This window comes from Rhinoderma darwinii, chromosome 3 (genome assembly GCF_050947455.1).
Source record: "Rhinoderma darwinii isolate aRhiDar2 chromosome 3, aRhiDar2.hap1, whole genome shotgun sequence".
NCBI lineage: Eukaryota > Metazoa > Chordata > Amphibia > Anura > Rhinodermatidae > Rhinoderma > Rhinoderma darwinii.
The window spans coordinates 5,988,817-6,006,140 of NC_134689.1; the positions used below are offsets into that span (position 1 = coordinate 5,988,817).

The 17,324-nt window shown below is 33.4% G+C and overlaps 2 protein-coding genes across 2 annotated transcripts in view; one reads left to right on the forward strand and one right to left on the reverse strand.

The window, feature by feature from the left end:
* The window catches only part of A4GALT (alpha 1,4-galactosyltransferase (P1PK blood group)), a 53,615-nt gene extending 36,840 nt beyond the window's left edge, over nt 1–16,775 (forward strand). The window contains exon 2 of the mRNA XM_075855758.1: nt 14,611–16,775. Within this exon, the coding sequence (XP_075711873.1) occupies nt 14,642–15,697 (1,056 nt within the window). The 5' untranslated portion in view covers nt 14,611–14,641 and the 3' untranslated portion in view covers nt 15,698–16,775. The remainder of the gene's footprint in view (nt 1–14,610) is intronic.
* LOC142748625 (poly(U)-specific endoribonuclease-A-like) overlaps nt 16,204–17,324 on the reverse strand; it is a 33,362-nt gene continuing 32,241 nt past the window's right edge. The window contains exon 7 of the mRNA XM_075855761.1: nt 16,204–16,782. Within this exon, the coding sequence (XP_075711876.1) occupies nt 16,690–16,782 (93 nt within the window). The 3' untranslated portion in view covers nt 16,204–16,689. The remainder of the gene's footprint in view (nt 16,783–17,324) is intronic.

The window sequence follows — 17,324 nt, forward strand, 5'->3', positions numbered from 1 at the left end:
CTTGTATATAGGGGGCAGTATTATAGTAGTTATATTCTTGTATATAGGGAGCAGTATTATAGTAGTTATATTCTTGTATATAGGGGCAGTATTATAGTAGTTATATTCTTGTATATAGGAGCAGTATTATAGTAGTTATATTCTTGTATATAGGAGCAGTATTATAGTAGTTATATTCTTGTATATAGGAGCAGTATTATAGTAGTTATATTCTTGTATATAGGGGCAGTATTATAGTAGTTATATTCTTGTATATAGTGGGCAGTATTATAGTAGTTATATTCTTGTATATAGGGGGCAGTATTATAGTAGTTATATTCTTGTATATAGGAGCAGTATTATAGTAGTTATATTCTTGTATATAGGGGGCAGTATTATAGTAGTTATATTCTTGTATATAGGGGGCAGTATTATAGTAGTTATATTCTTCTATATATAGGAGCAGTATTATAGTAGTTATATTCTTGTATATAGGAGCAGTATTATAGTAGTTATATTCTTGTATATAGGAGCAGTATTATAGTAGTTATATTCTTGTATATAGGGGCAGTATTATAGTAGTTATATTCTTGTATATAGTGGGCAGTATTATAGTAGTTATATTCTTGTATATAGGGGCAGTATTATAGTAGTTATATTCTTGTATATAGGGGCAGTATTATAGTAGTTATATTCTTGTATATAGGGGCAGTATTATAGTAGTTATATTCTTGTATATAGGGGGCAGTATTATAGTAGTTATATTCTTGTATATAGGGGCAGTATTATAGTAGTTATATTCTTGTATATAGGGGCAGTATTATAGTAGTTATATTCTTGTATATAGGGGCAGTATTATAGTAGTTATATTCTTGTATATAGGGGGCAGTATTATAGTAGTTATATTCTTGTATATAGGGGGCAGTATTATACGGTAGTAGTTATATTCTTGTATATAGGGGCAGTATTATAGTAGTTATATTCTTGTATATAGGGGCAGTATTATAGTAGTTATATTCCTGTATATAGGGGGCAGTATTATAGTAGTTATATTCTTGTATATAGGAGCAGTATTATAGTAGTTATATTCTTGTACATAGGAGCAGTATTATAGTAGTTATATTCTTGTACATAGGGGCAGTATTATAGTAGTTATATTCTTGTATATAGTGGCAGTATTATAGTAGTTATATTCTTGTATATAGGAGCAGTATTATAGTAGTTATATTCTTGTATATAGGGAGCAGTATTATAGTAGTTATATTCTTGTATATAGGAGGCAGTATTATAGTAGTTATATTCTTGTATATAGGGGGCAGTACTATAGTAGTTATAGTCTTGTATATAGGGGCAGTATTATAGTAGTTATATTCTTGTATATAGGAGCAGTATTATAGAAGTTATATTGTTGTATATAGGGGCAGTATTATAGTAGTTATATTCTTGTATATAGGGGCAGTATTATAGTAGTTATATTCTTGTATATAGGGGGCAGTATTATAGTAGTTATATTCTTGTATATAGGGGGCAGTATTATAGTAGTTATATTCTTGTATATAGGGGGCAGTATTATAGTAGTTATATTCTTGTATATAGGAGCAGTATTATAGTAGTTATATTCTTGTATATAGGGGGCAGTATTATAGTAGTTATATTCTAGTATATAGGAGCAGTATTATAGTAGATATATTCTTGTATATAGGGGGCAGTATTATAGTAGTTATATTCTTGTATATAGGGGGCAGTATTATAGTAGTTATATTCTTGTATATAGGGGCAGTATTATAGTAGTTATATTCTTGTATATAGGGGCAGTATTCTTGTATATAGAGACAGTATTATAGTAGTTATATTCTTGTATATAGGGGTAGTATTATAGTAGTTATATTCTTGTATATAGGGGGCAGTATTATAGTAGTTATATTCTTGTATATAGGAGCAGTATTATAGTAGTTATATTCTTGTATATAGGAGCAGTATTATAGTAGTTATATTCTTGTATATAGGGAGCAGTATTATAGTAGTTATATTCTTGTATATAGGAGGCAGTATTATAGTAGTTATATTCTTGTATATAGGGGGCAGTACTATAGTAGTTATAGTCTTGTATATAGGGGCAGTATTATAGTAGTTATATTCTTGTATATAGGAGCAGTATTATAGAAGTTATATTGTTGTATATAGGGGCAGTATTATAGTAGTTATATTCTTGTATATAGGGGCAGTATTATAGTAGTTATATTCTTGTATATAGGGGGCAGTATTATAGTAGTTATATTCTTGTATATAGGGAGCAGTATTATAGTAGTTATATTCTTGTATATAGGGGCAGTATTATAGTAGTTATATTCTTGTATATAGGAGCAGTATTATAGTAGTTATATTCTTGTATATAGGAGCAGTATTATAGTAGTTATATTCTTGTATATAGGAGCAGTATTATAGTAGTTATATTCTTGTATATAGGGGCAGTATTATAGTAGTTATATTCTTGTATATAGTGGGCAGTATTATAGTAGTTATATTCTTGTATATAGGGGGCAGTATTATAGTAGTTATATTCTTGTATATAGGAGCAGTATTATAGTAGTTATATTCTTGTATATAGGGGGCAGTATTATAGTAGTTATATTCTTGTATATAGGGGGCAGTATTATAGTAGTTATATTCTTCTATATATAGGAGCAGTATTATAGTAGTTATATTCTTGTATATAGGAGCAGTATTATAGTAGTTATATTCTTGTATATAGGAGCAGTATTATAGTAGTTATATTCTTGTATATAGGGGCAGTATTATAGTAGTTATATTCTTGTATATAGTGGGCAGTATTATAGTAGTTATATTCTTGTATATAGGGGGCAGTATTATAGTAGTTATAGTCTTGTATATAGGGAGCAGTATTATAGTAGTTATATTCTTGTATATAGGAGCAGTATTATAGTAGTTATATTCTTGTATATAGAAGCAGTATTATAGTAGTTATATTCTTGTACATAGGGGGCAGTATTATAGTAGTTATATTCTTGTATATAGGGGCAGTATTATAGTAATTATATTCTTGTATATAGGGGCAGTATTATAGTAGTTATATTCTTGTATATAGGGGCAGTATTATAGTAGTTATATTCTTGTATATAGGGGCAGTATTATAGTAGTTATATTCTTGTATATAGGGGGCAGTATTATAGTAGTTATATTCTTGTATATAGGGGGCAGTATTATACGGTAGTAGTTATATTCTTGTATATAGGGGCAGTATTATAGTAGTTATATTCTTGTATATAGGGGCAGTATTATAGTAGTTATATTCCTGTATATAGGGGGCAGTATTATAGTAGTTATATTCTTGTATATAGGAGCAGTATTATAGTAGTTATATTCTTGTACATAGGAGCAGTATTATAGTAGTTATATTCTTGTACATAGGGGCAGTATTATAGTAGTTATATTCTTGTATATAGTGGCAGTATTATAGTAGTTATATTCTTGTATATAGGAGCAGTATTATAGTAGTTATATTCTTGTATATAGGGAGCAGTATTATAGTAGTTATATTCTTGTATATAGGAGGCAGTATTAGGGCATGACCACACATGGCGGAATTCCTCCGCAACTGTCCGCATCAATGCCGCACCTAATCCGGGTTGCGGATTACGGCTGCGGATCTGCACAAAATGTGCAGAAAATTGATGCGGACTAGCTGCTGCGGACTGCGGGAAAAGTGCTTCCCTTCTCCCTATCAGTGCAGGATAGAGAGAAGGGACAGCACTTTCCCTAGTGAAAGTAAAAGAAATTCATACTTACCGCCCGTTGTCTTTATGACGCGTCCCTCCTTCGGCATCCAGCCCGACCTCCCTGGATGACGCGCCAGTCCATGTGACCGCTGCAGCCTGTGCTTGGCCTGTGATTGGCTGCAGCCGTCACTTACACTGAAACGTCATCCTGGGAGGCCGGACTGGAGACAGAAACAGGGAGTTCTCGGTAAGTACGAACTTCATTTTTTTTTACAGATACATGTATATTGGGATCGGTAGTCACTGTCCCGGGTGCAGAAACAGTTACTGCCGATCGCTTAACTCTTTCAGCACCCTGGACAGTGACTATTTACAGACGTCTCCTAGCAACGCTCCCGTCATTACGGGAGCCCCATTGACTTCCTCAGTCTGGCTGTAGACCTAGAAATACATAGGTCCAGCCAGAATGAAGAAATGTCAAGTAAAAAAAGCAAGACGCATCCGCAGCACACATGACATGTGCATGACAGCTGCGGACTTCATTGCGGAACTTTGAATCTCCATTGAAGTCAATGGAGAAATTCCGCCATGAGTCCGCCACTGCTCCGCAACAGACAGAGCATGCTGCGGACACCAAATTCCGCTCCGCAGCCTATGCTCCGCAGCGGAATTGTACGCATCGTGTAAACGAACACTGCGAAATTAAAGTGAAAGTCAATGTAGAAACGGCTCCGCTGCGGATTAACGCTGCGGAGTGTCCGCAGCGGAATTTAAGTGCAATTCCGCCATGTGTGAACCCAGCCTTATAGTAGTTATATTCTTGTATATAGGGGGCAGTACTATAGTAGTTATAGTCTTGTATATAGGGGCAGTATTATAGTAGTTATATTCTTGTATATAGGAGCAGTATTATAGAAGTTATATTCTTGTATATAGGGGCAGTATTATAATAGTTATATTCTTGTATATAGGGGGCAGTATTATAGTAGTTATATTGTTGTATATAGGGGCAGTATTATAGTAGTTATATTCTTGTATATAGGGGCAGTATTATAGTAGTTATATTCTTGTATATAGGGGGCAGTATTATAGTAGTTATATTCTTGTATATAGGGGGCAGTATTATAGTAGTTATATTCTTGTATATAGGGGGCAGTATTATAGTAGTTATATTCTTGTATATAGGAGCAGTATTATAGTAGTTATATTCTTGTATATAGGGGGCAGTATTATAGTAGTTATATTCTAGTATATAGGAGCAGTATTATAGTAGATATATTCTTGTATATAGGGGGCAGTATTATAGTAGTTATATTCTTGTATATAGGGGGCAGTATTATAGTAGTTATATTCTTGTATATAGGGGCAGTATTATAGTAGTTATATTCTTGTATATAGGGGCAGTATTCTTGTATATAGAGACAGTATTATAGTAGTTATATTCTTGTATATAGGGGTAGTATTATAGTAGTTATATTCTTGTATATAGGGGGCAGTATTATAGTAGTTATATTCTTGTATATAGGAGCAGTATTATAGTAGTTATATTCTTGTATATAGGAGCAGTATTATAGTAGTTATATTCTTGTATATAGGGGCAGTATTATAGTAGTTATATTCTTGTATATAGTGGGCAGTATTATAGTAGTTATATTCTTGTATATAGGGGGCAGTATTATAGTAGTTATAGTCTTGTATATAGGGAGCAGTATTATAGTAGTTATATTCTTGTATATAGGAGCAGTATTATAGTAGTTATATTCTTGTATATAGAAGCAGTATTATAGTAGTTATATTCTTGTATATAGGGGCAGTATTATAGTAGTTATATTCTTGTATATAGGGGCAGTATTATAGTAGTTATATTCCTGTATATAGGGGGCAGTATTATAGTAGTTATATTCTTGTATATAGGAGCAGTATTATAGTAGTTATATTCTTGTATATAGGAGCAGTATTATAGTAGTTATATTCTTGTACATAGGGGCAGTATTATAGTAGTTATATTCTTGTATATAGTGGCAGTATTATAGTAGTTATATTCTTGTATATAGGAGCAGTATTATAGTAGTTATATTCTTGTATATAGGGAGCAGTATTATAGTAGTTATATTCTTGTATATAGGAGGCAGTATTATAGTAGTTATATTCTTGTATATAGGGGGCAGTACTATAGTAGTTATAGTCTTGTATATAGGGGCAGTATTATAGTAGTTATATTCTTGTATATAGGAGCAGTATTATAGCAGTTATATTGTTGTATATAGGGGCAGTATTATAGTAGTTATATTCTTGTATATAGGGGCAGTATTATAGTAGTTATATTCTTGTATATAGGGGGCAGTATTATAGTAGTTATATTCTTGTATATAGGGAGTAGTATTATAGTAGTTATATTCTTGTATATAGGAGCAGTATTATAGTAGTTATATTCTTGTATATAGGGGACAGTATTATAGTAGTTATATTCTAGTATATAGGAGCAGTATTATAGTAGTTATATTCTTGTATATAGGGGGCAGTATTATAGTAGTTATATTCTTGTATATAGGAGCAGTATTATAGTAGTTATATTCTTGTATATAGGGGACAGTATTATAGTAGTTATATTCTAGTATATAGGAGCAGTATTATAGTAGATATATTCTTGTATATAGGGGGCAGTATTATAGTAGTTATATTCTTGTATATAGGGGCAGTATTCTTGTATATAGAGACAGTATTATAGTAGTTATATTCTTGTATATAGGGGTAGTATTATAGTAGTTATATTCTTGTATATAGGGGGCAGTATTATAGTAGTTATATTCTTGTATATAGAGACAGTATTATAGTAGTTATATTCTTGTATATAGGGGTAGTATTATAGTAGTTATATTCTTGTATATAGGGGGCAGTATTATAGTAGTTATATTCTTGTATATAGGGGCAGTATTATAGTAGTTATATTCTTGTATATAGGGGGCAGTATTATAGTAGTTATATTCTTGTATATAGGGGGCAGTATTATAGTAGTTATATTCTTGTATATAGGGGGCAGTATTATACGGTAGTAGTTATATTCTTGTATATAGGGGCAGTATTATAGTAGTTATATTCTTGTATATAGGGGCAGTATTATAGTAGTTATATTCCTGTATATAGGGGGCAGTATTATAGTAGTTATATTCTTGTATATAGGAGCAGTATTATAGTAGTTATATTCTTGTATATAGGAGCAGTATTATAGTAGTTATATTCTTGTACATAGGGGCAGTATTATAGTAGTTATATTCTTGTATATAGGGGGCAGTATTATAGTAGTTATATTCTTGTATATAGGGGGCAGTATTATAGTAGTTATATTCTTGTATATAGGGGGCAGTATTATAGTAGTTATATTCTTGTATATAGGAGCAGTATTATAGTAGTTATATTCTTGTATATAGGGGGCAGTATTAGGGCGGGTTCACACATGGCGGAATTTCACTTAAATTCCGCTGCGGACACTCCGCAGCGTTATTCCGCAGCGGAGCCGTTTCTCCATTGACTTTCACTTTAATTTAGCAGTGTTCGTTTACACGATGCGTACAATTCCGCTGCGGAGCATAGGCTGCGGAGCGGAATTTGGTGTCCGCAGCATGCTCTGTCTGTTGCGGAGCAGTGGCGGACTCATGGCGGAATTTCTCCATTGACTTCAATGGAGATTCTAAGTTCCGCAATGAAGTCCGCAGCTGTCATGCACATGTCATGTGTGCTGCGGATGCGTCTTGCTTTTTTAACTTGACATTTCTTCATTCTGGCTGGACCTATGTATTTCTAGGTCTACAGCCAGACTGAGGAAGTCAATGGGGCTCCCGTAATGACGGGAGCGTTGCTAGGAGACGTCAGTAAATAGTCACTGTCCAGGGTGCTGAAAGAGTTACGCGATCGGCAGTAACTGTTTCTGCACCCGGGACAGTGACTACCGATCCCAATATACATGTATCTGTAAAAAAAAATGAAGTTCGTACTTACCGAGAACTCCCTGTTTCTGTCTCCAGTCCGGCCTCCCAGGATGACGTTTCAGTGTAAGTGACGGCTGCAGCCAATCACAGGCCAAGCACAGGCTGCAGCGGTCACATGGACTGGAGCGTCATCCAGGGAGGTCGGGCCGGATGCCGAAAGAGGGACGCGTCACCAAGACAACGGGCGGTAAGTATGAATTTCTTTGACTTTCACTAGGGAAAGTGCTGTCCCTTCTCTCTATCCTGCACTGAATAGGGAGAAGAGAAGCACTTTTCCTGCAGTCCGCAGCGGCCAGTCCGCATCAATTTTCTGCACATTTTGTGCAGATCCGCTGCAGAATCTGCAACGCAGATTCTGTGCGGCATTGATGCGGACAGTTGCGGAGGAATTCCGCCATGTGTGGTCATGCCCTTATAGTAGTTATATTCTAGTATATAGGAGCAGTATTATAGTAGATATATTCTTGTATATAGGGGGCAGTATTATAGTAGTTATATTCTTGTATATAGGGGGCAGTATTATAGTAGTTATATTCTTGTATATAGGGGCAGTATTATAGTAGTTATATTCTTGTATATAGGAGCAGTATTATAGCAGTTATATTCTTGTATATAGGAGCAGTATTATAGTAGTTATATTCTTGTATATAGGGGCAGTATTATAGTAGTTATATTCTTGTATATAGGGGCAGTATTATAGTAGTTATATTCTTGTATATAGGAGCAGTATTATAGTAGTTATATTCTTGTATATAGGAGCAGTATTATAGTAGTTATATTCTTGTATATAGGAGCAGTATTATAGTAGTTATATTCTTGTATATAGGGGCAGTATTATAGTAGTTATATTCTTGTATATAGGGGGTAGTATTATAGTAGTTATATTCTTGTATATAGGAGCAGTATTATTGTAATTATATTCTTGTATATAGGGGGCAGTATTATAGTAGTTATAGTTTTGTATATAGGGAGCAGTATTATAGTAGTTATATTCTTGTATATAGGGGAAGTATTATAGTAGTTATATTCTTGTATATAGGGGCAGTATTATAATAGTTATATTCTTGTATATAGGGGCAGTATTATAGTAGTTATATTCTTGTATATAGGGGCAGTATTATAGTAGTTATATTCTTGTATATAAGGGGCAGTATTATAGTAGTTATATTCTTGTATATAGGGAGCAGTATTATAGTAGTTATATTCTGGTATGTAGGGTGCAGTATTATAGTAGTTATATTCTTGTATATAGGGGAAGTATTATAGTAGTTATATTCTTGTATATAGGGGCAGTATTATAATAGTTATATTCTTGTATATAGGGGCAGTATTATAGTAGTTATATTCTTGTATATAGGGGCAGTATTATAGTAGTTATATTCTTGTATATAAGGGGCAGTATTAAAGTAGTTATATTCTTGTATATAGGAGCAGTATTATAGTAGTTATATTCTTGTATACAGGAGCAGTATTATAGTCGTTATATTCCTGTATATAGGAGCAGTATTATAGTAGTTATATTCTTGTATATAGGGGTAATATTATAGTAGTTATATTCTTGTATATAGGGGCAGTATTATAGTAGTTATATTCTTGTATATAGGGGGCAGTATTATAGTAGTTATATTCTTGTGTATAGGGGGCAGTATTATAGTAGTTATATTCTTGTATATAGGGAGCAGTATTATAGTAGTTATATTCTTGTATATAGGAGGCAGTATTATAGTAGTTATATTCTTGTATATAGGGGGCAGTATTATAGTAGTTATATTCTTGTATATAGGAGCAGTATTATAGTAGTTATATTCTTGTATATAGGGAGCAGTATTATAGTAGTTATATTCTTGTATATAGGGGCAGTAGTATAGTAGTTATATTCTTGTATATAGGGGGCAGTATTATAGTAGTTATATTCCTGTATATAGAGGCAGTATTATAGTAGTTATATTCTTGTATATAGGAGCAGTATTATAGTAGTTATATTCTTGTATATTGGGGCAGTATTATAGTAGTTATATTCTTGTATTTAGGGGCGGCATTATAGTAGTTATATTCTTGTATATAGGGGCAGCATTATAGTAGTTATATTCTTGTACATAGGGGCAGTATTATAGTAGTTATATTCTTGTATATAGGGGCAGTATTATAGTAGTTATATTCTTGTATATAGGAGCAGTATTATAGTAGTTATATTCTTGTATAAAGGGGCAGTATTATAGTAGTTATATTCTTGTATATAGGGGGCAGTATTATAGTAGTTATAGTCTTGTATATAGGGAGCAGTATTATAGTAGTTATATTCTTGTATATAGGGGCAGTATTATAGTAGTTATATTCTTGTATGTAGGGGGCAGTATTATAGTAGTTATATTCTTGTATATAGGAGCAGTATTATAGTAGTTATATTCTTGTATATAGGGGCAGTATTATAGTAGTTATATTCTTGTATATAGGAGCAGTATTATAGTAGTTATATTCTTGTATATAGGGGCAGTATTATAGTAGTTATATTCTTGTATGTAGGGGGCAGTATTATAGTAGTTATATTCTTGTATATAGGAGCAGTATTATAGTAGTTATATTCTTGTATATAGGGGCAGTATTATAGTAGTTATATTCTTGTATATAGGAGCAGTATTATAGTAGTTATATTCTTGTATATAGGGAGCAGTATTATAGTAGTTATATTCTTGTATATAGGGGGCAGTATTATAGTAGTTATATTCTTGTATATATGGGCAGTATTATAGTAGTTATATTCTTGTATATAGGAGCAGTATTATAGTAGTTATATTCTTGTATATAGGGAGCAGTATTATAGTAGTTATATTCTTGTATATAGGGGGCAGTATTATAGTAGTTATATTCTGTATATAGGGGCAGTAGTATAGTAGTTATATTCTTGTATATATGGGGCAGTAGTATAGTAGTTATATTCTTGTATATATGGGGCAGTATTATAGTAGTTATATTCTTGTATATATGGGGCAGTATTATAGTAGTTATATTCTTGTATATAGGAGCAGTATTATAGTAGTTATATTCTTGTATATAGGGGACAGTATTATAGTAGTTATATTCTTGTATATAGGGGACAGTATTATAGTAGTTATATTCTTGTATATAGGGGCAGTATTATAGTAGTTATATTCCTGTATATAGAGGCAGTATTATAGTAGTTATATTCTTGTATATAGGAGCAGTATTATAGTAGTTATATTCTTGTATATAGGGGCAGTATTATAGTAGTTATATTCTTGTATATAGGGGCAGCATTATAGTAGTTATATTCTTGTATATAGGGGCAGTATTATAGTAGTTATATTCTTGTATATAGGGGCAGTATTATAGTAGTTATATTCTTGTATATAGGAGCAGTATTATAGTAGTTATATTCTTGTATATAGGAGCAGTATTATAGTAGTTATATTCTTGTATATAGGGGCAGTATTATAGTAGTTATATTCTTGTATATAGGGGGCAGTATTATAGTAGTTATAGTCTTGTATATAGGGAGCAGTATTATAGTAGTTATATTCTTGTATATAGGGGCAGTATTATAGTAGTTATATTCTTGTATATAGGGGCAGTATTATAGTAGTTATATTCTTGTATATAGGGGCAGTATTATAGTAGTTCTATTCTTGTATATAGGGGCAGTATTATAGTAGTTATATTCTTGTATATAGGGGCAGTATTATAGTAGTTATATTATTGTATGTAGGGGGCAGTATTATAGTAGTTATATTCTTGTATATAGGAGCAGTATTATAGTAGTTATATTCTTGTATATAGGGGCAGTATTATAGTAGTTATATTCTTGTATATAGGAGGCAGTATTATAGTAGTTATATTCTTGTATATAGGGGACAGTATTATAGTAGTTATATTCGTGAATATAGGGGCAGTATTATAGTAGTTATATTCTTGTATATAGGAGGCTGTATTATAGTAGTTATATTCTTGTATATAGGAGCAGTATTATAGTAGTTATATTCTTGTATATAGGGGCAGTATTATAGTAGTATATTCTTGTATATAGGCACAGTATTATAATAGTTATATTCTTGTATATAGGGGCAGTATTATAGTAGTTATATTCTTGTATATAGGGGCAGTATTATAGTAGTTATATTCTTGTATATAGGGGACAGTATTATAGTAGTTATATTCTTGTATACAGGAGCAGTATTATAGTAGTTATATTCTTGTATATAGGAGGCAGTATTATAGAAGTTATATTCTTGTATATAGGGGGCGGTATTATAGTAGTTATATTCTTGTATACAGGAGCAGTATTATAGTAGTTATATTCTTGTATATAGGAGGCAGTATTATAGAAGTTATATTCTTGTATATAGGGGACAGTATTATAGTAGTTATATTCTTGTATACAGGAGCAGTATTATAGTAGTTATATTCTTGTATATAGGAGGCAGTATTATAGAAGTTATATTCTTGTATATAGGGGGCGGTATTATAGTAGTTATAGTCTTGTATATAGGGGGCGGTATTATAGTAGTTATATTCTTGTATATAGGGGCCGGTATTATAGTAGTTATATTATTGTATATAGGGGAGGGTATTATAGCAGTTATATTATTGTATATAGGGGAGGGTATTATAGTAGTTATATTCTTGTATATAGGGGGCAGTATTATAGTAGTTATATTCTTGTATATAGGGGGCAGTATTATAGTAGTTATATTCTTGTATATAGGGGGCAGTATTATAGTAGTTATATTTTTGTATATAGAGGCAGTATTATAGTAGTTATATTCTTGTATATAGGGGGCAGTATTATAGTAGTTATATTCTTGTATATAGGGGCAGTATTATAGTAATTATATTCTTGTATATAGGGGCAGTATTATAGTAGTTCTATTCTTGTATATAGGAGCAGTATTACAGTAGTTATATTTTTGTATTTAGGAGCAGTATTACTGTAGTTATATTCTTGTATATATGAGCAGTATTATAGTAGTTATATTCTTGTATATAGGAGCAGTATTATAGTAGTTATATTCTTGTACTTGTATATAGGAACAGTATTATAGTAGTTATATTCTTGTATATAGGAGGTAGTATTATAGTAGTTATATTCTTGTATATAGGGGGGCAGTATTATAGTAGTTATATTCTTGTATATAGGGACAGTATTATAGTAGTTATATTCCTGTATATAGGAGCAGTATTATAGTAGTTATTTTTCTTGTATATAAGGGCAGTATTATAGTAGTTATATTCTTGTATATAGGGGGCAGTATTATAGTAGTTATATTCTTGTATATAGGGGCAGTATTATAGTAGTTATATTCTTGTATATAGGGGCAGTATTATAGTAGTTATATTCTTGTATATAGGGGGCAGTATTATAGTAGTTATATTCTTGTATATAGGAGCAGTATTATAGTAGTTATAGTCTTGTATATAGGAGCAGTATTATAGTAGTTATTTTCTTGTATATAGGAGCAGTATTATAGTAGTTATATTCTTGTATATAGGGGCAGTATTATAGTAGTTATATTCTTGTATATAGAGGGTAGTATTATAGTAGTTCTATTCCTGTATATAGGGGCAGTATTATAGTAGTTATATTCTTGTATATAGGGGCAGTATAATAGTAGTTATATTCTTGTATATAGGGGGCAGTATTATAGTAGTTATATTCTTGTATATAGGGGACAGTATTATAGTAGTTATATTCTTGTATATAGGAGCAGTATTATAGTAGTTATATTCTTGTATATAGGGGCAGTATTATAGTAGATATATTCTTGTATATAGGTGGCAGTATTATAGTAGTTATATTCTTGTATATAGGAGGCAGTATTATAGTAGTTATATTCTTGTATATAGGAGGCAGTATTATAGTAGTTATATTCTTGTATATAGGGGCAGTATTATAGTAGTTATATTCTTGTATATAGGGGCAGTATAATAGTAGTTATATTCTTGTATATAGGGGGCAGTATTATAGTAGTTATATTCTTGTATATAGGGGACAGTATTATAGTAGTTATATTCTTGTATATAGGGGCAGTATTATTGTAGTTATATTCTTGTATATAGGGGGCAGTATTATAGTTTTTAGTAAAGTGTTTGGTCCTGCTGTTAAATCCTTGGACCATTTTAAGATAGTTGACCCTGTAACGATAGTTTGAGTCTCCAGTAGACGTGTGAGGTGCTGTACATCTGTCAGAAATGGTATTCCAGGTAAATGTAGGTCGATCGTGTAGTCGTTCAGTTATGTTTTGGCTACTGACAAATTATCAGACCTTTTAATCCGCAGCTTCCCTTCACACTGCTATAGAGTAATATGATAAAATTCTAGCATCCAGCAGCCACCACTAGGGGGAGCTCAGATTGAACTCAGTAACAAATGCATCTTCGGTAAACTACCCCTAGTGGCCAGCTGCTTATTTACTTTTTTTTTAAAGGGGTATTCCTATCTTAGACATTTATGGCATATGTACCCGGGAGTATGGAAACAGCCAAGCTCGCTGTGCTACGCTGTTTCCGTAAGAGCCATAGAATTGGAATAAGAGTGTGGGGGAGGGGAATTTTTCAGAGCAGATAAAGTACTCAAAACTGGAGACTTATCGTAAAAGGCATAAAACCATCTCTATTATACATTATTAAATAAAATTCACATGCAGATCATTATCTATTAACAGATCTGACGGGCCAGGTCCCCAAATGCAGGAGCCACTCTTCCATAGCAACTCATAGACGAAGATCCCAAGCAGGAGACCCCCTCCAAAATATCCATATGTCCTATCAGAACATATGGACAGGGTTGTCTTTAGTGAGAAAATCCCCAACTCCTCATAACCATCAACAATCGGTAAAATTGGTTCTTCAGACCACAGTTTTGGTGAAATTGACCAATATTTTTTCTTTTGCAGATACTTTGAAGTTCCATCATCTGACAAAACGATGAAGTTATCCAACTATCTGTCCTCGGGGGTAATGGGGACTGTGAAGTCATGGTCAATGTCATTGGCTTCCTTCTGTTCACTGTCCTCTGTATTCGTCTTCGTGTATTTAAGGTTGACATACGTGACAAAAGAAGAGGCCCACTTACACCATTTACCTAAGGAGATCACCTGTCCAGACTCCATACCCCATGAACCCAAGAGCTCTCAAACTAATTCCACTGGTGTTGGTGGCATCTTCTTCTTGGAGACCTCAGAGAAGACTAGTCCAAGCTTCCAAGCTATGTGTGCAGTAGAGTCTGCAGCCCGAGCCAACCCGCACACAAAAATATCTATAATGATGAAAGGGTTAACGGGCAACAACCAATCCCTGCCTCAAAACCTTGGCTTTTCTCTTCTGAGTTGCTTCTCGAATGTAGAGTTTGTTCCTATGGACTTCAAGAAACTTTTTTCCGATACGCCTCTAAGTTCTTGGTATTTGAAAGTAGAAAGACATTGGGAATTGGTGGACTATCCAACTCTTTCGGACGCCTGCCGCTTGGCCATCCTATGGAAATGGGGTGGCATTTACCTGGATACGGATTTCATTATCCTGAAGAATTTATTAAATATCACGAATGCGATGGGTTTGCAATCATTGTACATAATCAACGGAGCCTTCATCACCTTCCAACCTCAACACAAGTTCATTGAGCTCTGCATGAGAGAGTTCGTAAACACTTACAACTACTGGTTGTATGGACATCAAGGTCCTCAGCTTTTGACGCGGGTCTACAAGAGGTGGTGTGGGATCCATAGACTGAGGGACAAGAACAGCTGTAGAGGGGTGAATGTTCTTCCCATGGAATCTTTCTATCCCATTCAATGGCAGGATTGGAAGAAGTACTTTGAGGTTATTGAGCCGAAAGAGATGAAGACCTTATTGAGGAACAGCTATGGGGTTCATCTCTGGAACAAAAAAAGCCAAGGTAAACATCTAGTGGTGGGATCACTTTTGGAACATCTTCAGTTGGAATACTGTCCTACAACTAGCAGTATAATGAAGATGTACCTTTGAGGAAAGGGGACTAGCCAGAAAACCTATGAAAGAACCATTGGATGTCTTCTTATCTGCTGAAATTGCTACATTATGACATCAAACCCAACTTGCCTATGGTTGGGCAACCAAGTGCAAGGACGTTGAAGCTGAGAAGGTCTAGAGTCCCTATCTTAACCACCACAAAGACATTGGAGCCCATTGGTCTGAGCTTTCATCGGAGAGGATTGTTTTTGAGGCTCAGTCCATTGATTGGCTGAGGGTCTTTTGTTCCCACCAAGGCTGGTTCAATCTATCCTTATAACATAGACAGATTGATTAACATGTAGGGTTATTGACTATTGTTACTGGTTATACCTTATTTTGAGCAAAGAATTCTACTCCAAAAATGTCCATGTTTTACTGACCACTTATTTCATGGCCCTATGGTTGAGAAGTGGGCTGAATACTCCGAAAGCTGTCCATTAGATGTAGATAAGCAATTCATGGAAATCTGTTATGGCATTTATTTTTTTTATTTTTTACTGAACAGTCTCACTTTATGGCTGCTGTAAACAGAATTATTTATTGACTTCAGATCATGGCGGCCTTGTAGAATAGACTATATAGGTACATTTTTCATTTTAAGAGACCCGTAAATTACAAGAAATTACTATTTTTGCATTCTTTTCACGTTAAAAAAAAAAGTTACCGTTCCTTTAAATGTCCTGACGTAATCAAGATAACCATTGCATCACGGGCTTGGTGCCACCGAAGGCAGCGCTCTGACCCCATTATGTTCTGTATTGGCCCGGCGTGGATTATACTTCCGAGTATTATTATGGGAAAACCTGCTCAGCCTGTTCAGCATCAGGTGTAGTTTTTGCACCCTTTACGGCTCTGTAGCTACTGGGGTTTTGCTGTGTTTATTATTAAAGAAACAATTTTGAGGAACTAATCCGAGATTTTCTTATAGAGGAAACTAAATTGCTTTTCAGATGTTGTTTTTAAAGCAACATTTTTCTCCTTTGACGTCAATAGAAAAAAAAAATGTCATCGATGTACCCTGCTCCACACAGAAACTGATCTGGGGCTTTCTTCTCTTCCTTTTGCTCACAGTTCCAGACCTGTAAATGCAAATATTTGTACACCATGAGGTCTGACAAATGAAAAATCCCAACCCAGATGCAACCCGATATGTCAAGATTTTACTACTGTCACATTGCACTGCCATTTGTAGACCGGGTAGTCGCACATTTTTGCAGTATTGGCTGTAGATTTGACTTATTTAAATAGAATTGTTGTACATTTTATATGTAGATATTTTTACCAAGTCTATAAAAAGTATTCACGCCCCGCGGACATTGATCAACGGAAAAAGACTTATGTCAAAGTGAAAACCAATAACTAGGTAGTGATCTACATTCATTACAATTACTCAAGGGCATTCACCTGGCAGTTCAAATAACGAGGAATTTTAATAGTTCAGACTTTAACGAACGCAGCGATAGCAATTATGTTGCCTTTTTATATATTTTTATGAGCAAACAAAAGGAAGGGAGGTTTTTTAAACTTATTTTAAGTAGTTTTTTTTTATATTTTATGAAACATTTTTTCACTTTTTTTTTCCGTTTTACTAGGCGACGTTACCATGTTATCCCTAATGCAA